Source organism: Natrix helvetica (assembly GCF_964273705.1).
Source record: "Natrix helvetica genome assembly, chromosome: 1".
Taxonomy (NCBI): Eukaryota; Metazoa; Chordata; class Lepidosauria; order Squamata; family Natricidae; genus Natrix; species Natrix helvetica.
In genome coordinates this window covers 195237438-195259488 of record NC_138548.1, presented here as the reverse complement: position 1 = coordinate 195259488, position 22051 = coordinate 195237438, and the positions used below count along the sequence as shown (strand labels likewise).

At 41.4% G+C, this 22051-nt stretch overlaps 1 protein-coding gene across 2 annotated transcripts in view; it reads right to left on the bottom strand.

The window, feature by feature from the left end:
* Nucleotides 1-100: 100 nt before the first annotated feature.
* Nucleotides 101-22051, bottom strand: part of ALAS2 (5'-aminolevulinate synthase 2) — a 41268-nt gene continuing 19317 nt past the window's right edge. For both annotated transcript variants that reach the window (XM_081971416.1, XM_081971415.1), the window contains 10 exons: nucleotides 17389-17582; nucleotides 9120-9260; nucleotides 8920-9018; nucleotides 5757-5979; nucleotides 4578-4762; nucleotides 4279-4458; nucleotides 3495-3659; nucleotides 2658-2926; nucleotides 2187-2349; nucleotides 101-383 (listed from right to left, as the gene is read on the bottom strand). In XM_081971416.1, the coding sequence (XP_081827542.1) occupies nucleotides 220-383; nucleotides 2187-2349; nucleotides 2658-2926; nucleotides 3495-3659; nucleotides 4279-4458; nucleotides 4578-4762; nucleotides 5757-5979; nucleotides 8920-9018; nucleotides 9120-9260; nucleotides 17389-17582 (1783 nt within the window). In that variant the 3' untranslated portion in view covers nucleotides 101-219. The remainder of the gene's footprint in view (nucleotides 384-2186; nucleotides 2350-2657; nucleotides 2927-3494; nucleotides 3660-4278; nucleotides 4459-4577; nucleotides 4763-5756; nucleotides 5980-8919; nucleotides 9019-9119; nucleotides 9261-17388; nucleotides 17583-22051) is intronic.

Here is a 22051-nt window from a genome sequence, read left to right as displayed (position 1 = left end):
ATGTAATATGTGAAGTCAGTGCCACTGACTCCTTGGGATGCAAAAGGCTGCCAGCTAGAGGAATTTCTTCATCTCACATTCTACGAAATCTGCAGAAAAGGCCGTTTCAGAGCTTTATTGTATTCAGACAATCTCTTTTCTGCTGGGCAGCCTTGGTATGAAGCATGCCCCTCGCTCTTCCCATCCCCAGGCAGCAAGCTCTGTGGCCTGAGGCCCTCCTTAGGCACAAAGGGTGACATAGCGGGGGCCCATGTTTCCGAAGTAATCCCGCTCCCACTCACTCATGAGGGCAAAATGAAGTGGGCGGTGGCAGAAGTGGCACTCGGGAGAGGTTGAGACCTGCAGGGGTAGACCCACCTCCTGCCAAGCAGCCAGCAGTTTTTCTGGAAGAGAAGAAAGCAGGTCAAAATACAGACTGTTCTTGCATTGCTACTGAATGGACCATTGGGAGTGTAGGAAGTTAGCGCCCACCCCTCTTCTAGAAGAATGAGATATTCTAGGAAATATTAAAAAGGCAAAATATTATACCTCCCTGGAAGAGAAAAGGAGAAACATGCTCTTGGAAAACAGCCCCCACCTTTGCTAATAGCCCCAGAGAGGCTGGGCCAGCTTATCTACAACACAAAAGACTTTCACCCTCAGGACATAGTAGGATTAGCCCTTTACCCATCTCACCACATGACCCCTGAGAAGATTATATCACCCAGCAAGATTCAACCAAGCCTGGAACTCAAGACAACCTACAAAGGTACCCCTGCATGGCCCCATGGGAGTCTGACAATCAGGATACATTCCTTGCCACAGGAACAGGAAATAAGTTCAAAATCTGAGAGAGGGTATAAATATATCTCACTATCCACTCCATGTGGTCAGTTACCCATGTGGTCCTGTCCACCATTAAACCATCTTTCCAAGCAGTCTCCATGTTTCCAGTGTCTTTCTTCCCAATTGGAACTGTACCCAGAAGGACATTTCTTCCAACAGGAGCTATATGGTGTCCTCTGGAGCTAGTAGTAAGAAAATGAATGGCCAAGGCTCTGAAGTAGAAGCTAAAAATGAGAGGAAATCCCTGTCCTTTTTAAAGTCCATCATGTGAGAAAAGAGTCAAATCTCTGAACTGAAAGCTGCTGCTTATGTTCTGTTTATAGACAGAACTGTGGCTTTGCCATTGCCTGCACCAGCAGAGAGTAAGTCTCAGCTCTTATTTCATCCTGCTTTTGAATTCGCTTCTAATGATTAAAAACGATGAAAAATCTATACAATTTTACTTTATAAAACACGAGTTAATATTTATAGATATCTTTCAGTGTCTAACGAACTTTTTAACACTTCCCATAAATACTATCAGCTACCATATTTACAGTATGATAGGAGTTAAAAATAAAAAAAATCTCCACTGGCCACTTGGTGGCAGTACTTACTCACCTTAGGCGTATAACTATTGGTCAACCTGCATATCTATGAAGTAAAATCTCCCCAAGGGGAAATAAAGAGGATTCTGGTGATCGGAAGGCCAGGATCCTATTCACTGTCAGCCTTTTATAAGACTGGACTAGAGATAACAACAGGACCAGTTTTGGACTTTCAGAAGGACAATTTTTACAAGCCCTTCCTTTTCTGTATTTGGGGGTTAATAATTATTGGGTGGAAAAAGCAGGTCACTCACTAGGCACACTAAATGAAGCATCCCAAACAAGGATATACATGCATCTGCTTAGAACTATAAATCGGAACTAGGTGCAACATTTACATAATATATACTCTAGGTTTTCCTACTGTATTTCTGCTATGGTACTAGATTTGCATTTTGTTTGTTATGAAGTTACTTTACCACAAGCCTGGTGCTAAAATTCTAAGCGGGAGATCAGAATAATTTGCATCAGTTTGCATTATATGCAATACATGATGAAATTGCAGTTAAGTTTAACTATTGTTTGTGCAGACCAGTTTCAGTTTGTAAAAATATCGTCTCATTAGGGTTCAGTTCTGTTTATGAGATCTTCAGTGGTCACTGCACTGGGCATGTAATGAATAGTATCATAACTTGATTTTCACTTACGTGCCTTTGTTTCCAGAGAGATTTGGAGAGTTCTAATCCTGCCCTTTACTAGTATTTAATTTATAGAATGAGATGATTTGTGTAAGATAGAGCTGGAGCCTTAGTGCTCACGGCACTGGAGACTCACCCACAAAGTAGTCCATCATGGGTGGGGTGTGGTGAGGCGAGGGGGCCAGCCGCAGCAGTTCCTCCCCCCGGGGCACAGTAGGATAATTGATGGCCTGGACGTAGATGTTGTACTCTGAGAGGAGCAGGTCACAAAGCTGGGTATTCAGGGCTGCATCTCCAACCTGAGGAAGAAGAATGAATCAGACAACCGAGGAAGGGTATCCAGCTGTTTCATCCCTCTGGAAAGTTGGCCATAGAAAATTTAGGGTATCCAGGGGTCCCCTCCTGTGAGGGACACGATTCTGCAGCTACTCAGTCCTGTTCATTCATTTCATTTTCTTAAGTATTCTATAAAGGGCTGTGTATATTAAGGACATGGCAAAGTGGTGTCAGTGGAATTTAAGCTTTTTGCCTTGAGGACTGCACCCCTGTGTCTGTTTTGCTTCTACAGCCCTAGCTTCTCCCTTCCACCATCCTGGGGCGTCCATACCCGTATGGGAATGATGTGACTTGGGCAGCTGACCACAGGCAGCCCGGCATCCATGAGCAACTGGCGCATGTGCTTGACGTTGCGCTGGTGGGCACGGCGCAGCACCTGCCCCTCGGGACTCTTCAGGATCCGAACAGATTCCAGGGCCCCAGCCAATACCATGGGGGGCAGCGAAGTGGTGAAAATGAATCCGGCTGCATAGGAGCGCACTGTGTCAATGAGGGAAGTGGTGCTTGCAACATAGCCACCCACGCAGCCGAAAGCCTTTCCTGGAGGAGAAAGGGAGGAAAAGAAAGATGTATCTTTAATGACAAGCGTATCTTATGCTATTAAGTGTATTTAACATTAAGAAGCATGAATGAGCTAATGCAATTAAAAAATAGGACTATGACGTCTGTGAATTCTGAGAAGCTGGATCTGAAACTTGTATACAGTATGCAAGCTGAACATATTGTATGTCTTGCATTTTTTCCTTCTTATGAATGATAAGGAGAAAAATATCAGAGGCTGAAATCTTGCAGCAACCAGCAGAACTCACCACCTTTGGTTCTTGAGATGGTCAGCTTTTTAATGGTCAGTAGGGTTCCCTGAGAGCAGGAGTCCCCAACCCCCCAGTCCATGTACTGGCAACGGTCCGTGGCATGTCAGCAACCAGGCCACGCAAACAAGCAAAGCCCCATTCACAGTATGCAGGCAGCATGCAAAACCGCTTCCTCTCCGGTTCGCAGAAAAACCTTTCTCCATGGAATCGGTCCCTGTTGCCCAAAAGGTTGGGGGCCTTAAGAGTATTTATGACCCACTTTCTTTCTTTTCTGGGCCTTTGCTTTCCCAACTCACCCAGAGTGCCAGATACGATGTCTATTTTGCCCATCACTCCATCACGTTCCCCAATGCCGGCTCCCTGGGCCCCATAGAGTCCCACAGCATGGACCTCATCCACAAAAGTGATGGCCCCATAGCGGTGGGCCACATCGCACATCTCTTCCAGGGGGCAGATGGCACCTGCGGACAAAGGACTATTGAAAACACTGGATTTGGGCAAGTACCTGAATGGCAAAAGCTTCCAACCCACTTTTTTTGCGTGCAACTCCCGGACTGCCCTTTTTGCAGTCCATTTTGCAGTATTAGCCTAGCGGGTGCCTATGCTTCCAGAATTTTTAGCTCACCTCTTGTCCTGCAAGTCTTTTGTCAGGGGTCACTGTTTATTGTTGCGTATTGTTCATCTAGTCCAGTGGTTCTCGACCTTCCCAATGCCGCGACCCTTTAATACAGCTCCTCATGTTGTGGTGACCCCCAACCATAAAATTGGTGTCTCGGTTCCTAAGACCATCGAAAATATGTGTTTTCCGATGGTCTTAGGCGACCCCTGTGAAAGGGGTCCCAACCCACAGGTTGAGAACCACTGATCTAGTCATTTCCATAGTGACCCATTATCTTTGCCACTTTCCCCTGAAACTGCTGTTGGTTACCCCTTCTTCAACTGGCCAAGGAATCGGGGCTGGCCCAGGAAGAAGGAAATGCTTTTGGTCAGCTTATACCTAGAAACGCCTTTCTGATGCATGATCATGTTTTATGAAGTTATTAGGACACCATGTAGCGAAACCTAAAGGGAGGCAATTACCGTCCATCGAATGCACAGTTTCAAAGGCAACAATCTTTGGGGTGCTGGGTTTGGCCTTGCGAAGGAGCTCCTCCAAATGGTCTGGATCATTATGCCGAAACACGTACTTTGGAACGCCGCTGTTTCGGATGCCCTGGATCATGGATGCATGGTTCCCAGCATCAGAGTAGATTTCACATCCTGCGGGAGAGAAACCAAGCCAAGAGTAATTCCCCATCTCTCCTCTTCTCACAAACTAGGGAGAACGGAGGTCTTCACTTCAGGCTGATCCTAGGTCTCCTGTACTGCCTGCTGGTTACCTGGCATCATGCGGGCAAGCGTGAAGAGAGTAGAGTCATTGGCCACAAAACAGGAGGTAAATAGCAGAGCGGCATCTTTGTTGTGCAAACTGGCCAATTCCTCCTCCAGAGCCACGTGGAATCGGCTAGTGCCGGAAATGTTCCTGGTACCTCCAGCTCCTGCTCCATAACGCTGCAGGGTATCGCTGTGGGTTAGAAGAGGAAATTGGGACTTTGCTCAGAAAATGACAAAGATCATCTACAACCAGTTCTAATACCCGGCTTTCAGGTTTCCGAGAGGAAAGCTTTTGCTAGAGACAGCCTTGCTGGGTTCTGAATATAGGCAGTCCTTGACTTATGACCACAGTCGGGACCAGAATTTCTGTTGGTAAGCAAGGTAGCTAACATTGGGTAAGTCACACCTAGTTTTACAATCTTCTTTGCCAAGGTTGCTAAACGAATCACTGCAGTTGTTAAATGAATCGTGCCATAGTTAAGGGAATCTGGCTTCCAACTATTGACTTTCTAAAACTACCTGAACCTTCTCATCAATGACCTATGGCTTTGCTGACCTTATCTAAGCTAAAGCTGGAGCAAAGTATGGTCTAGGACTAGGTAGTTCCAGAGAAGCTTCAAGACATGCCCATATTTCTTTTTTCCTTCAGACCTTTGATAGAATAATGCTAACATAAATTGAGAAAGCTACCACCCCACCCCAAATAATACAATTCAATAGTAGAGTTGGAAGGAACCTTGGAGGTCTTCTAGTCCAACCACCTGCCTAGGCAGGAAACCCTATACCGTTTCAGACAGATGGCTATCCAACATCTTCTTAAAGATTTAAAAAACTTAAATCTTATTGTCAGTGGCAAAGCGAGGGTCCTCCTCTCCACTATAGAGTTGCTCTCTATAGAGTGGCAAAGCGAGGGTTCCCCCCCTCCACTGTAGAGTTGCTCTCTATAGAGTGGCAAAGCCAGGAGTCCCCCCTCCATTGTAGAATTGCTCATGAATATCAAGAAAAGCCTCAGGCCCCCCTCAGGTTGGACTCAGTTTCCCCATTATCCCCATTATGCATGTTGGCTGGGAATGGTGGGAAGTAGAATTCCTCCAGTGGGGAAAAGCTGGGCATACAAGGGGGAAATTAGAATTGTTTGGGAGGTGTGGAGAACGGCAGTGCAGGGAATATTGTCTGCCACTCACTGTATGGCTTGCAGCACCCGAGGGTGGCGGCTCATTCCGAGGTAGTCATTGCTGCACCAGACGGACACCTCTCGCGCTTCAACCTCGGAGGTAGAGAAGTCCTCAGCGAAAGGATAGGCATCTGCCCGGCGGTTCACAGTCTTGAAGATCCGATAGGTATGATCTTGTTTCTTCGCTTGGATCTTTTCTTCAAAGAACGCATCATAGTGAAACACAGGGCTGCCTGTTAGGAAACAATAGGGGTTAATTTCTGCCTGACCCTCACTCATTGTCTCTCAATGGTGACTTTACAGTTAAAGAACAGCATGCAGGAAGGGGGGCTGTTTGTTTGTTTATTTGCCTGCCTTTATTACTTTTATAAGTAACTCAAGGCAGTGAATATATCTAGTATTCCTTCCCCCTCCTATTTTACCCACACCAACAACTCTGGGCTGGGCTGGGCTGAGAGATTGATCCAAAGTCACCTAGCTGGCCTTTCGTGGCTAAAGTGGGACTAGAACTCAGTCTCCTGGTTCCTAAGACGGCACCTTAACCGCTATACCAAACTGGGTCTCACTGTTCTGTTCAGCCTGAGTTAACCTTCTATTACTGTGGGGTGAAACTTGAATAATTAACATTTTGCAGTTCAACTGAATTTGCATGGTTGGGAATTCCAATGGTTAAGGCCAAAAGTATCAGGACAGCACCTAACATTTAATAGAGGAGAGGCAGGCTTCGACGCTTTAACAATCTTTTCCTACGTGGTGCCCTCCAACTGGAATTCCCAACCATGCAAATTCAGTAAGATGGGAGATGCCATTTCAGCACACGGGAGAGGTGAGAGATGAAGCAGGAGACAAAGGTTAGCAGAAATTCTGTTCTCTGCAAACACATGCAGAGGTCTTCTGCTCCTTCCTATAATGGAACTTTATAGTGGGCCCAGCAAAGTCCAGAATATCAATGGTGGTGTAGGAAGTTAGCACTCTCTCCTAGAAAAATGAAATATTTTAGGAAATATTAAAAGGGCGGAATATTTAGCCTAAAAGGGAGGCAGAAATTCACACACACCCCACCTTTGTTAATGGGCCATTAAGGCTTGGGCCAATCTATTCTACATAACAAAGATCTACCTCCTTCAGGCAGAACCATTTAATTGCCCTTCATTACACCATCATTCAGCAAGGCTCAACCAAGCCTGGGGCTCAAAAGACAACCTATAAAGTTACCCCTGCATGGCCCCATGGGAGCCCGACAACCAATCAGAATACAAGCTCAAATTCAAAAGCCCAGAGTGCATAAAACCCAGGCACTCTCAGCATCTCCTCCCTTTTTTTTGCCCAGGACCTCAAACCATGTGGTCCTGCCCACCATTAAACCATCTTTCCAAGAAGCCTTCATGTTTCCAGTGTCTTTCTCCCCACTTGGAACTAAACCCAGATGGACATTTCTTCCAACAGTGTGAATACAGATACTCACCAGATGAAAGAGATACAGAAAATTCAGACAAGACTTTTGCAGCCCAGATACAATGAGAATGCCCTGTGCATCCAGAAGGTCAAAGTCTTAATCCCTACCATTTCAACCTGAACATAGAACTGGTAATATAAAAACCAACCAACCAGCAAAGTGTGCCTGAAACTCTGGAAACCAGCTACGGGAGAATAAATAATGCCAAATATTTAGGCTTGCTACGTAAAGCCACATAAAGCTTATTCATGCAGGGCATTTGGGTAGCTTCCGCCGAGCTTTTTGATGGTAGAACAATCATTGCCAAAAACATCATGCTGAGAACAACAGTTCAAACATAATGAAAAAGCAATAACTAAGAAACAAAACAAAACAACAAAAGCAGAGAAGCAATCATGTGGAGGAAAGGGGTGGTTTGAAACCCCAAATCTAGTTTAAGAAAATATACTGGTACTTGTTATTTATTTATTTCATGTTTCTTATAGCCTGCCCAGTTCAGAGTATGGAGAAAAGAGTGTGCAGGCTGCTCGTTAGTAAACTTTCAGTAAGCACAGTAAAAGCCTTATTTTAATATACAGGTAGCCCTCATTTAGTGACCACATCATTTAGTGACAGTTCATAGTTATGACAATAATGAAAAGGTAATTCTGCCACCAGTCCTTGAGTTTCGACCCTCACAGGTCTGCAAAGCAAAAGAAAGCTGAAGGAAGATCATAAGTGCAGTTGCAGTTTTATTCAGCGACTGCTTTATTTAACAATCTAGTTGCCAGTCCCAGTTGTAATTGCTAAATGAAGACTACTTATAATTACTGAATAATTAAGGCAGGGGTGTCCAAACCTGGGAACTTTAAGACTTGTGGACTTGGCTGGCTGGGGAATTCTGGGAGTTGAAGTCCACAAGTCTTAAAGTTCCCAAGTTTGGACACCCCTGAATTAAGGGTTCCTATGCACTCAAGGAGCTCAACAGAGAAGGTGCCTGATGCTTCTCTCTGTGGTTCAATCCTCAGCTTGCCATCTTTCAGTCAGACCTCAGAAGGCCAAGGATCCAGGCAATTATTCTGCACTGTGCATGGATTGTAACCGAAATGTGAAATCAACCCCAATATAGAGACAGGGTAAACATCTTTGCTCTCAGAGGCAGCTGTTTATTTTGTTTTTGCCTGGGTAACTGTTGTAGGGTTGTCTCATTCTGCTTAAGTTGTGTAAGCCACTGGCAGACTAACTGTAGAAAGCTAATGAAAAAAGGTGACCTAAGTGTTTTTCCTTAAAAAAGATGGATCAACAAATCCCAAGTCCTTCCTCTTTTGGGGCTTTAGTATGGATCACAGAGAAGAGAAATTGAAAATCAGGGACTGGCGTGATGGGCTGGGATGACAGCTTGGTTGCTAGACGATCCTCTGGATAAAGTACGGAGAGAAGTGAATGGGAATAGTCTTAAAAGCATCCTCATTTTTTAATGCTAAAAAGTGGCACAGTAACAGATGATGAAATAAAGAGTCAATGTCATTTATACCTCCAGTTTTCATTTGGGAGAGAGGAGGAAGCAGACCTCAGACAGTTAAGCTTGACACAACTAAGTCTTCAGACAGAATCAGTTAATTTGTACGGCTGACCCTAATACCCAAGGGAAGCTGGAAGATATCACAGACCCTCTGGCAACTCCCCCACCCCCCCCCCCCACCCGATGGGAGAAGTTGTCAGGATCCAATTCCCCAACCTGGCATGTTGTCCTGGATGAAGTGAGACACTTTGTTAGAGTCCAGCAACTTCTTTCTGAGGCTGCAGTGCACCTCTCGGATCAAGGACGTCAGCACTCCTAGAGGGAGGGGGATGCACACAGGTCAGAGGAAGACGGGGGGAGGATGTCTCATCTTTCCCGCCACCGTGATTCCCAAGGAGGTTGGATTCCTTCCTTACCTGATTTGAAAGGCCTGACATCTTCCTGGAGTTCAGGTTTTGCTTCTTGCACAAAGGAGCTCTGGCCACTCTGGCGCTCGGATTCCATAAAGGGGCACTGGGTGGCAGGGAGAGACTGGGGCGCTGAGCGAGGAATCGAAACTAGAAGGTGCACAAAAGAAAATCTATCGTGATTTCAGCCTCCAGAGAGAGGCTGATAGAGATATTCTTGAATGGGATTCCCCGTAGGCATGGCTTTTAGCAAATTTAGCGTAGGAGATGAGAAGGCTGAACTGGAAAGCAGGGTTAAACATATCATCTGTTTGGAATCATTGCACAGCCACAAGAGACCCAGGTGCAGCCCCTCCCCCCCATTAATTTGATTGATCCTTATCTAGTGGCAATTTAGCTTTGATCATTTGATGATGATGATGATGATAATAATAATACCCCCCCCCCCTACTTGGAACAGCTTAAATCCTCCGACGTTACCTAAACAGTTCCTAGGTCCTTGGTTAGGACTCGAGCTGTTGAGCTACCATCCAGCCCCAAAGACTGTGAATTTCACCAAATATTAAATAATAATAATAATAATAATAATAATAATAATAATAATAACAACAACAACAACCATTAACACCACTCAATGGTATTTGTGATACATTTTTGAATGCTCAGTTGACTGAGTTTCATGCCTAATGAATAAAGTATAATAATAATAGTAATAATAATATAAGATAATAGTAATAATATAACATAACATAAAATAACATCATATCATAATAATATAATAAATATAATATAATATAATAAATATAATATAATAAATATAATATAATATAATAAATATAATATAATAAATATAATATAATATAATAAATCAATATAATATAATCAATATAATATAATATAATATAATATAATATAATATAATATAATATAATATAATATAGTAATGTAATGTTATATTATAATATAATATAATATAATATAATATAATAAATATAATAATATTATAATATAATATAATATAATTAATATAATAATATAATATAATTAATATAATAATATAATATAATTAATATAATAATATAATATAATATAAATATTTTAAGAAGGTACTTGGTTGATACCTAGGATACTGGCATCAAACCGTATCAACCATTAACACAAGTCACTGGTATTTTTAATGCATTTTTGAATGTTCAGTTGGCTGAGTTTCATGTTTAATGAATAAAGTTAATATAATAATAATAATAATAATAATAATAATAATAATAATAATAATAATAATAATAATAATAATAATAATAATAATAATAATAATAATAATAATTCTGAGCCAGCAAAACGTGGATTTCAAAAATGAATGTATCAGATTTGGAAGATGAACCACACGGATTGTGATATCAGTGAACAAAGGCTAATGGACCAACGACGTGTAATTCTAAGCCACAAATTTTTCACTACAGCAGAATTAATAGGAATCGAAGAGAAAGCAACTAATGGTTTTAGTATACCAACAAAGAAGAGTAACATCAAGAATGATCTGCAAATTCAAAAGCAAACTGAGGAAGAAAGGGAGGAAGAGGATGCCGAAATGGATGAAGATAAAGAGCAACAAATACCAACAGATATTGCTCAATTAGCTGAGAAAATAAAGCATCAAATGGAAGACGCTGAAAGAACATGTTTGCCAAAGCTGAACCAAGTGAACCAGAAAGAATTGAGAAAGGTACTAAAAAAGGTCAATGAGGCTGTGCAAACCATTCAAACCACTACATTAGCTGAAACAAACCAGCTGATGTATGCAGCAGCCTTCATAACCACCAAAGAATTGGGTTTGAAAATACAAAAGAACCAAAGAGGCAAGAAGGGGAAGCCTAAGTGGAAAATTCGGTTGGAATTGAAGATCAAAAAATTTCGTGGAGACTTGAGCAACTTGAAGAACTTAAGGCAAGGGCAGCTAAAGAACAAGCAGATCAAAAGCAGCCTGGAAGTAAGATATGATTTGGAGAACAAGGAGATTGCGGTAGTAATTGAAGAGCTGAAGCAGAAGGTTGTTGCCGTTGCTGAAAAGATTAAAAGGTATGAAAACCGAGTAACTCAGTTCAAGGAAAACTCACAGTTCACAGCAAATCAGCACCAGTTTTATAAAAGATTAGAAAGTGGAGAGGGAGTAAGAACAAATGAAAAGCCCGATAAAGAGAAAGCTCTGAAATTCTGGAAGAATTTGTGGGAAAACAACAAGAACCACAACAGAAATGCAAAATGGATCAAAGAAATTGAAGATTCTATTAAAGTGCCTAAAATGGAAGATGTGAAAATAACAAAAGAAATGGTGCAAAGACAGTCAAGAAAAGTGAAGAACTGGAGTGCACCTGGACCAGATGAGTTACATGGCTTCCGGTTAAAGGCACTTACAAGTGTGCACAAAAGATTGGCAGCCCAAATGAACCAGATCTTAAAAACACCTGAAAATGATGAATGGATGACAACTGGAAGGACATTTTTGATCCAAAAAGATAAAGAAAAAGGAAAGGACCCTGGAAACTATAGGCCAATCACCTGTTTGCCAACAACATACAAGCTCCTTACTGGTATCATTGCAAACCAAATTTATGGATACTTGGAAAGAAATAACTTGCTTCCTGTAGAACAGAAAGGATGCTGCAAAAATTCAAGAGGAACAAAGGACCAACTGCTGATTGACAAGCTAATCCTAAAGAATTCAAAGAAAAGACGAACCAACCTGTTCATGGCTTGGATAGACTATAAGAAAGCTGATTCAGTTCCTCATAGCTGGATCAAGAAAAGCCTGAAAATCTTTGGCATCAGCAGCAACATACAAAAATTCATGGAAACTTCAATGAACCTCTGGAAAACGAAGCTTATAGCTAATGAAGAAGAACTGGGTGAAGTTGAAATTAAACGAGGCATTTTCCAGGGCGATTCCCTTTCACCCCTACTTTTTATACTCTCAATGATACCACTGACAATCATTTTTTAAAAACAAACTTTTATTGGTTTTTAAAACAAAATATTCAAGGAAAGGGGTAATGGATGAAGTACAAATTTTGACAGTTACATTATCCCTCCCCCCCATTCTCATAACTTTCATTTACTAATACATTAGTTTGTTATTACTTAGTACTATTTTGTCAGCATATAAACTTTTATCTTAAGATAGTTTCAATCATTTTATATCACACAGATTTTCAAATTCATTTTTGTGATCTGAGTTTTCTCAATGTTGCCTCTTCTCCCCCCCCCCCCCCGGCAGAGCTCCGGCACCTCCCATGTCCTGTATGTCCGGTGTAGTGTCATTAGGTTTATCTAGGAGGACTTTATTTTTTTCCATAAAGGCCTCAGCTTCAGTGGTTGTGTTAATTCTAACTCTTGTGTCCTCCCAGAATATTAGCATACCTTCTGGCAAAAGCCATCGAAACCACACCCCTTTCTGGTATAATTTATTCGCTAAGAGCGAATATTTTTTTCTTTTATCTCTAACTTTCTTTGGGATCTGTTTCAGAATGGCTATTTCTCTGTCCTTGTATTTTAATGTTTGCCCCCTTTGTGCACTCAGAATCTCATCTCTTGTGGTCTTTCTAAGAAATTTGATGTGTACCTCCCTTGGAACATTGTGTGTTCTAGCATATGTTGAGTTTACTCTATAAACCAGGTCCATGTCCCACCCCATCTGTTGTCTATCTTTTCCAATAAATTCAGCCAATAAATTTGCCATAATATCCCTCAAATTTTCATCATCAGCCTCAATTACATTTTGGAACCTAAGAAAGAAGGACATTCGTTCAAATTCCGTTTTTATCTGGTGGTTCTCAAGTTCTTGATTTCCTTTCTGCACCCCCTTCACCTCTCTCCTCATCTCAGCCGTCCTCTCCTCCAAAAGTTCCAGTCTCTGTGAGTTTTGGATCACATGGTCTTTATTCTCTCTGATCTGCTCATTCATTTCTTTCAATTGATTTTTTAATTCCTCCTGCCCCTTTAAGAGTTGTTCAAACATCTGTTGTCCACCTCAGAGGGCTTAAGCTGAAACAAAGAAGTTAATGTCTGTTCTCCGCTGGGGCTGGACGTTGAGGATGTTGGGGCAGAGCCCACAAATCCCGGCTTCCCCGGTGGTGGTCTTTTGGGTGGCATTGTGGTAATCAAAGATCAGAGATGAAGATGTCAATACAGAGAAGAAACAACTGGGGAGGTGGGTAGCCGAGAGAGATCACAAGGCAGGGAGCCCAGACAAATAGGGACCTAGGCAATAAAGCAATAAAGTCCTTTGTTCCAAGTCCAGGATAAGATGTAACACGAGACTTTTCTGAGTGCCACGGAGACAAAGACAAAATGCCAGCAACTTCTGTAGTCAAATTTCAAAGTACATAAAGACAACGGAAGTGTGCCATCTTGCCCTGCCAGCTCCGGGATCCAAAGGCAAAAGTTTTCAAAGTTTTCAAGATAAAACAGATCATCACCTCATTTCACAATTGCAGTAAAGGAAATCTGCTTTTTGCTACGAGGGTGATTCCATTCCAGGGCTCCCCCCCTCCTCCTCTTCTGGGGGCAGGGAGCAAAACAGTTTCAAGCCGCTTGTCCAAGGGGGGGGGAATCCCCCTTCCTCCAATCACACTTCCCAGCCACGAATTGAAGACCTTTCCAAAGAGCTGACAGTCTTTAAATTTTCATTCAATCATCAAAGGGAATGGGGGGAATCTCCATCTCACCGCACAGCAACTGCGTCCTTCGAATCTTGGGTTTCATCCGGCTGCCTCAATGCGAAGACGCCGCGGCGCCTCCCCTCTTGCCTCCGGGTGCCTAGAGCGATGCGGGGGCCCCCTCCGGCCGCCGCCGACACAGGGGATCCCCCGCTATGCCGCCCCCTCGGCAGGAGCCTCTCCAGGGCGTCCTGTGTCCCCCCCGATCAAAGGGGAGCCCACCAGGAGTGCGCGGGGTGAGCAAAGCTTGCCCGTCGCCCACTGACAATCATTTTGAAGAAGATGAACTGTGGATACGAACTTGCAAAGAAAGGACTGAAAATCTCGCACTTGGTGTACATGGATGATTTGAAGCTGTTTGGTAAAACAAAAGCTGAACTGAGTTTATTAATTGAAAGCAGAAAAGAATTTAGCCAAGACATTGGTATGCAGTTTGGAATTGACAAATGTGCAACAATGGCAACCAAAGCAGGCAAGGTCATAGAAGATGATGGAATAGAACTTGAGAATGAAGAAATGATAAAGGCAGTAAAACCAGAAGAAGGCTACAAGTACTTGGGGATTTTAGAGGCCTCTGACTTAATGCATAATAAAGTCAAGGAATTAACTTCAGCCAAGTACATTCGACGAATTCGCAAGATTTTAAAGTCCAAATTGAATGGAGGAAACATCATAAAAGCCATAAATACCTGGGCTATACCTGTGATTCGATACTCTGCAGGAATAATTGACTGGACCCAGTTGGAGTTGGACAATTTGGACAGAAAAACAAGGAAGCTTATGACAATGAATCATGCTTTGCACCCTAAAAATGATGTTGACCGATTGTATCTACCAAGAGCAGAGAGTGGTCGAGGACTCCTACAAGTAAAACAGACTGTGGAAGAAGAAAAACACAACTTGAACGATTACATCCAGAAAAGTGAAGAACCAATTATTAAGGAAGTAAATAAAGGAGGCCTTTTGAAGACAACTAAGTTAAAAGCTGAATATAAGAAAGAAGTAATTGAGAAGTGAGCTGAAAATTGGAAAAGCAAAGTTATGCATGGCCAATACCTGAAAAGTATTGAAGGCAAAGCTAACCAAAAACTAACTTGGAACTGGTTAAGATCAGGAGTACTGAAAAAAGAAACAGAAGGCTTTATTTTGGCAGTTCAAGAACAAGCCTTAGCCACAAACTGCATGAAGGCAAAAATTCAACATGTTACCACCAACAGCAAATGTCGCCTCTGTAATGAGAAAGATGAGACAGTTGACCACTTGATCAGCGGGTACAGCAAAATTTCACAAACTGGGTTGCTAAGATCATTCACTGGAAATTGTGCCAAAAGTTTGGATTTGAGTACAGCAAAAACCACTGGAACCATCAGGTTGAGAAGGTTTTAGAGAATGAGAAAGGCAAGATCTTGTGGGACTTCAGAATCCAGACTGACAGGCACTTGGCCTACAACACACCTGACATAACAATAATTGAAAAGAAAAAAGTATGGTTCATTGACATTGCAATACCTGGTGATGGAGGAGTTGAAGATAAACAGCAAGAAAAAAAATCACAAAATACTGGGACTTGCAAATTGAGGTTGAGAGACTGTGGAAAAAGAAATCATGTGGAGCAATACCTAAAGGGCTACCTCACTATTTGGAAATTCTAAATTTATCGGATTTGAACATTCTGATTCTACAAAAAACCACCCTACTTGGAACAACTTATATCCTCCGATGTTACCTTAACAGTTCCTAGGTCCATGGTTAGGACTCAAGTTGTTGAGCTACCAACCAGCCCCAAAGGCTGTGTATCTCACCAAAGATTAACCACATAATAATAATAATAATAATAATAATAATAATAATAATAATAATAATAAATAAGGTTACAATCATAGACATCGCAATACCAGGTGATAGCAGGGTCAAGGAGAAGGAACATGAAAAAGTCGCGAAATACCAGGACTTAAAAATTGAAATTCAACGATTATGGCACAAACCAGCAGTGGTAATTCCAGTGGTAATCGGCACACTGGGTGCTATTCCAAAAGCACTGGAATTACATTTAAAACAGTTAAAACTTGACAAAATCACCATCAGTCAAATGCAAAAAGCTGCACTGCTTGGATCTGCACGTATATTATGAAAATACGTTACGATGTCCTAGGCCCCTGGGTGGAGCCCGACTAGTAATCAATGCCAAATCCGGCGTAACAACTGGCCGCTGTGATACAATCGTATAAATAATAAATAATAAATAATAAATAATAAATAATAAATAATAAATAATAAATAATAAATAATAAATAATAAATAAATCATAAATCATAAATCATAAATCATAAATCATAAATCATAAATAATAAATAATAGGTAATAGGTAATAGGTAATTGGTAATTGGTAATTAATAATTAATAATTGGACTTAGCAGATGCTCCTGGTTCTTTGCACCTGACATTTAGTAGATTCCAGATTCTCCACCACTTCAACTTTTTCCAAGGACTTTTGGACTTCATTCTTTGTCCATTCAGTCCACTAGGTCTCCTGTTTCTCTAAACTGATGTCTTTCAAAATGAGAAGCCAACTTCCAAAATTCTTGGTATTGATCGCATTGTCAGTAAATCTGAGAAGTTCTATCCCAGGATGCCTAGAGGGTACAAGCCAGGGTAAGGAAGGCTGGGTTCTGGAATTGAGTCTCCAGGGTTTCAGTCAGAGAAAGGTTTTCTCATCATCTATGAACAATTTTTGCAATGGGAGATGAGGAATGTTGCATGTGAGGAGTGTTTCATGCAAATACCCTCTATCCGTCATGAAAATATAACCAGCATGACTGATTTCAGATCCCTCAATTGACTCGGTTGGATGTTTGAACCAACTTTCAACACCTAATATTTTTAATGGTCATGGGCAAAGTTAGGACTAAATCTATGACCTGTCCATCACATAATCAGACATTATTCCATCCATACAAACCTGGGAAAGAATTTTTCCATCTGAATATAGGAAAACCAAGCACCAGGAACAAGATTCTAGCTTATATTTCGGGCAGGTTATGTTCTCATTTTAATATGATTGCTTTGTCAAGGCAAACCTTTTTTATGCATAGGGAAGAAAAGATGCAATTTCCACTTCCTTTTCTACAGACTGAAATGCACATTAAATTTCTGAATGTGTCCACGTAATGTCAGCCAGGAAGTAAAAATTAGAAGAATTACAAGTTGCCTCTGAGCTAATCAGTGACTGTGAAATGATGACACCATGTCTTGAACTACAAAAGAACAATTTCAAAAAGGAGCCACTCTCTATAAAAAGGGTTTTAGGTGCTTTCACACAGAGATTTCAACCCTTTTACATGTAAACAAATAATGCAGGGAGTACACACAGTTTATACCCACAAAATATAGGTTTGTTACCAAGAGACTGGGTTGATCTAAAAAACCTGGAACACCTCTACAAGAGCCCATTTGTGAGCTCCTAGCATGAAATGTGTGGTTTGGTTTGACATCTATGGATCTGATATGACATCAGTTTTTGTTTCCTTTCCAGTATCTTTTCTCTGAGCTCCACCCCATCATCTCACCATCGTTTCCACAGGTGTCTTTTTCACTCTGCAGGTCAGTGACAGAACTATAGAAAGTGCGGGCCACCATCACAGGGCAGCGTTGAGCACTGTTGACCAGCAGTGGGCCAAATTTCCGTAGGAAGAGAGATGGATCTCGGGTCAGGAAAGGACAGCACTGCAGAATTGAGGCCATGTTGCCAACCAGTTCTGTGCTATACAAGAGAAAGAAAGAAAAAGGAAAAGATGAAATATATAAGCACTGGTAATAAGAACGTCATTCTAACGTAGCATGGTAGAGCAATGGCACCTTTCCTCAATCTGTTGCCTGCCAGAGGCATTGGACTGATACATTTGAGCAATGTTTCTCAAGCTTGGCAACTTTTAGATGCGGGGGCCTCCATTCCCAGAATTCCTCAGCCAGCCTGGCTGGGCGATTCTGGGAGCTGAAGTCCTCACTTCTTAAAGTTGCCAAGGTTGAGAAACACTGCTCTAGCAGGAACCAGACTGGAGGAGACCAAATCAAGCTGTACTCTGTAGGTCTCAGAAATCCATAGCAGCAGGTGGTGTCCAAAATGTCTGTCTGCCTTACGCAAAGTTTATTTGGCTTTTATACAGTTTTAACAAGCAAAGCAAAAGCAGGGGTAGCAACAGCATCTTATTGGTACATTCTCCTTGTCAATCTCTAAAACTATCCCAGCCAGAGTAGAATCTTCACATATCCAGATGGTCCCTGGTACTACCTGGTTCTCATAAACAGTTGAGGTAATCGGTCACTGAGATCATGGCATTTTGCTGCGCATGTCTGTACGTAACCTTTTCTCTATTCCTACATTTGGTTCTGCTAATTAGGTGAGCTCATAGGTTAAGAGGTAACCAGCTACTGAGATCATGACATTTTGCTGCGCATGTCTCTACATAACTTTCTTCTATTCCTACATTTCACTCTTTTTTATTTTCTTAGACAAGGCATCGTAAGAGCGGCTAGTAAAAGACTCATAATCAGGAGAGGAACATCCTTGCAATTGTTTATACAGGGCATATACTTGACCCTGAGGCAATGCAGGAGAGGGTTTAGGGCAAAAAGCTGTGATACACATATTGCAAAGGGAGGGGAGACACTGGACAAAACAGCACCCACCAATCAAAATAGCACAAATAATAACTAAATAACATAGAACATTTCCCAATAGATCTGTGGGCAACCAAGCCCAAAAACATTCCCACCAGGATCCTAAAGTATCAATTTTCAAATCTGAGGCCAAATTATGTAAAATGTTGAGCTGGCGCTGGATGGTTCTTGATTCATCTGAAAGATTGAAACAACACATCCCATCAAAACTTTCACAACCCATATGCTGGCGAAGAAGCAAATAATCAATAGCAGCACAATTTTGCAAAATAGCTTTATACAAAGCTTGTAGCTCATGGTTAATTGCTGAAATAGCTAAAAAAGTAGCATTAATTGTTTTTGCCAAATTACAAGCAACAGCGTTAATATTAAGATGAGCGTGAGCAGCAAGCGCTGGCACACCCATTATAGATACTGCCAATGCTACGTATTCCCCTTTATTAAGTAAAGCTGTCTCAGAGTCACAAGTGCTGTCCAGCGTGACTCCATGTCGAGAACGGTTTGAGTGAATTTGCTGTTTGGAAAGCAAAACAGGAATCAACCGGCTGAGACAACACTGTGCTTCACTAATATTAGCAGGAATATAATTAAAAGTTTCTTGACCACATGTAAAAAACCATCCTTGTGGGAGCCAAACATAAGCAAAGTGAAAGGAAGTCTCCTCAAAAGCTATACAATTTAAAACAGGTGAACTAATACAAAGACAACGAGCCTTTTTACTTGACGATGTATAATTTTCTACTTTTGCACACGTTATATTTTCAGAAATGGCTACTATCAGAGTATATAAAGCAATTGCATCAGGGGGCGGATCATAGGCAGCCAACTAGATGTAGTTTTACAGTTAAAGTTTTCATTCAACAGCAATCTACTCAAACCATTAAAGTTTAGTATTACTGCAGGCAGGATACAAACAGGAACCAAGCATGTAGAAAGCAAATTTCCCATGTCATATGATTCAGATAAGCAGGAGACATCAGTGTGTATAATATTAATTAATTAATTAATTTAATTTATTAAACTTCTAGACCATCCCCTCTCCCCGAAGGGACTCGGGGTGGTGTACAGGTACAAATTTAAAAACCATACACTCGAAAATTAACAATCAAACATAAACAAATGATGACTAAGGAATTGGCAGTTAAAACCGCAAAAATGGCAGCGCAGAAGTTCTCGGGGGTTTGTTCCACGTGTTGATGTTGCAGCACTGCTTGCGCTTGGGTGGTCAGGATTTTTCACATCACTGGACGGCTGGTTATTAGCTAGCTGCACCCATAGGTTTTGCTTCAGTCTCTGTTCAAGTGAGTTTTTGGGTGAGATAACAGCAGCTATCTCTAAAGGGAGCAATTAACAATCAAACATAAACAAATGATGACTAAGGAATTGGCAGTTAAAACTGCAAAAATGGCAGCGCGTAAGTTCTCGGGGGTTTGTTCCACGTGTCGTTGTTGCAGCACTGCTTGCGCTTGGGTGGTCAGGATTTTTCACATCACTGGACGGCTGGTCCGACAAGATCGTATTGGCCGCTGCGCTGTCTGTAAAGCCACCTTGGTCATCTCTAGAACTGGATTTGGGGACTGGCACCACGATATCCTTAGCTGGATGAACATTACGTGCTAGAATCCACAAAGATCCTGTAGAAGCAAGCACAGCATATCCTCGTCCCCCTAGAAGGGGAGGCAAAACCTTGTTTTAGCCTGTTGTGTCACCCATGCCAAATTGGGGTATGCCAAATTGGGTACCTGAGAGCCCTCCTTTTTTATTTGTTTGGGAAGACAGTCCTTAAAGGACCAATTACCACGTTCCACGATGGCTTGACCTGTGGAATTGTAAGGAGGCCCAACAATGTTCCAAGTTGTACAAAATTGCAAAAAGGCCAATAAAAAATAGGCTGGGCCATTGTCAGTTCTTAAAGAGAAAGGTTTACCCAAGGCAGTAATGGCTGAAAAAAAAAAATAACATGGTTAACAGTTTCTCCTCATTGAGTATGGCCCAAAACATTCCTGAATAGGTAACAATAGAAACATGAATATATTTCCAGGGAGCCAGAGAGGGAACATAGGTGACATCCATTTGCCATAGTCGATTAGCGGCCAAACCATGGGGATTAACTTCCGTGTCTCCCTGAGGGGGATGCTCCAGAACATTCGGGGCAAGATGAAACAATCTGCTTGGCATGGTCGAGTGGAATATGGCAAGCTTGTGCCAGCCCTCTGGCATTCTGATGAAAAAAAGAGTGATTAAAAAATAGATCTGAAAAGAGAGTAGATAAAACATGAACAACAACCTCTGCTTAAATGGAACCTTCAGAGAGAGGTCCAGAAAAAGACAAATGACTACACATATGACAAACAAAATATAAATGCTTTCAGTCTTATAATAGTTGCAACAAAGTAAAAAACAAAGCCATGAAATTAAGTCAATCCTGGGTGTGATGTAAGCACCTGGAAAATCAAAAATAAGTTGACACACATAATGAAAGTCAGAAATTTAGTTAAAAAGCTTTTTAAGAAAAGATTTAGAAAGCTAAAATAGCAGCAGCTAATTCTAAATGTTGCGGAGATGACTGTCCTTATAAGCAATCGCTCCTCCCATTCACCCTCCACCTGAAAAAACAGTAAAAGCTTGCAAAAGCGAAGAAAACGAAAGCAATGGACGAACAGGAAAAGAAAAAGTCATTAAACACGCAAGCCGAGGATCTTTAGGCCAATGATATGAAATACAGCCCACATAGTCAGTTAAAGCACACTGAAGAGATAAATTATTCTGAAAATAAAATTGAAAATCGGATTTCGGAATAGGAAAAATAATGTTAATCAAATCAGTCCAATTTGTGCGACAAACCCAAGGTTATTAATTCAACAACTGCCTAAAAAAATGGCAAAACATTTTGAAACAGGGTCTTTTTGTCTTCCAATACAGATAACATTCCTATAGGCAGTTTACTAGTAAAAAACATTTAAAAAGTTAACTAACAATTTATACGATCCACAAACTAAATGCTCAAAATCTCATTAACTTTTCAACTGTGGCAAGGGCAGCAAAAAAAAATCACAATGAGATCGCTGGACTGTTATCTTTGGTCAATAAATCAAATAAAGAACTAAGTAAATGTGCCAGCAAAGAAAAATATGGACAAACCTAAGTAAGGGTCCCCAACAACTGCCATAAATTAATTAGCAAAATACCTTCGTGTACAGTTAAACAAAGAAGAATGAAGTTGTATTTCTGAAAGCCAATTAGGTTGTATCTTTGGGGCTCCAATTAAAATATCATCCATATAATGATTTAACAAAGCCGATGGATAACGCTTACGAAAAGGATTCAATTCTGCAACATAAATCTGACACAAAGAAGGACTAAGTAAATGTGTAAATCAATCAACGAAAAAGCTTTGGACATTTTGCTTTTGGTTTCGACCCTTGATGGAAAGGGCTGCGGGAGGCTGCAGACATAACCCCCCCCCCCCGGATTTCGACATTCCTTTTTAAAATGACCAGGTTTACCACAGTTGTAAAACTTTCCTTGAGTCTTGCTGCCTTGCAATAAAGC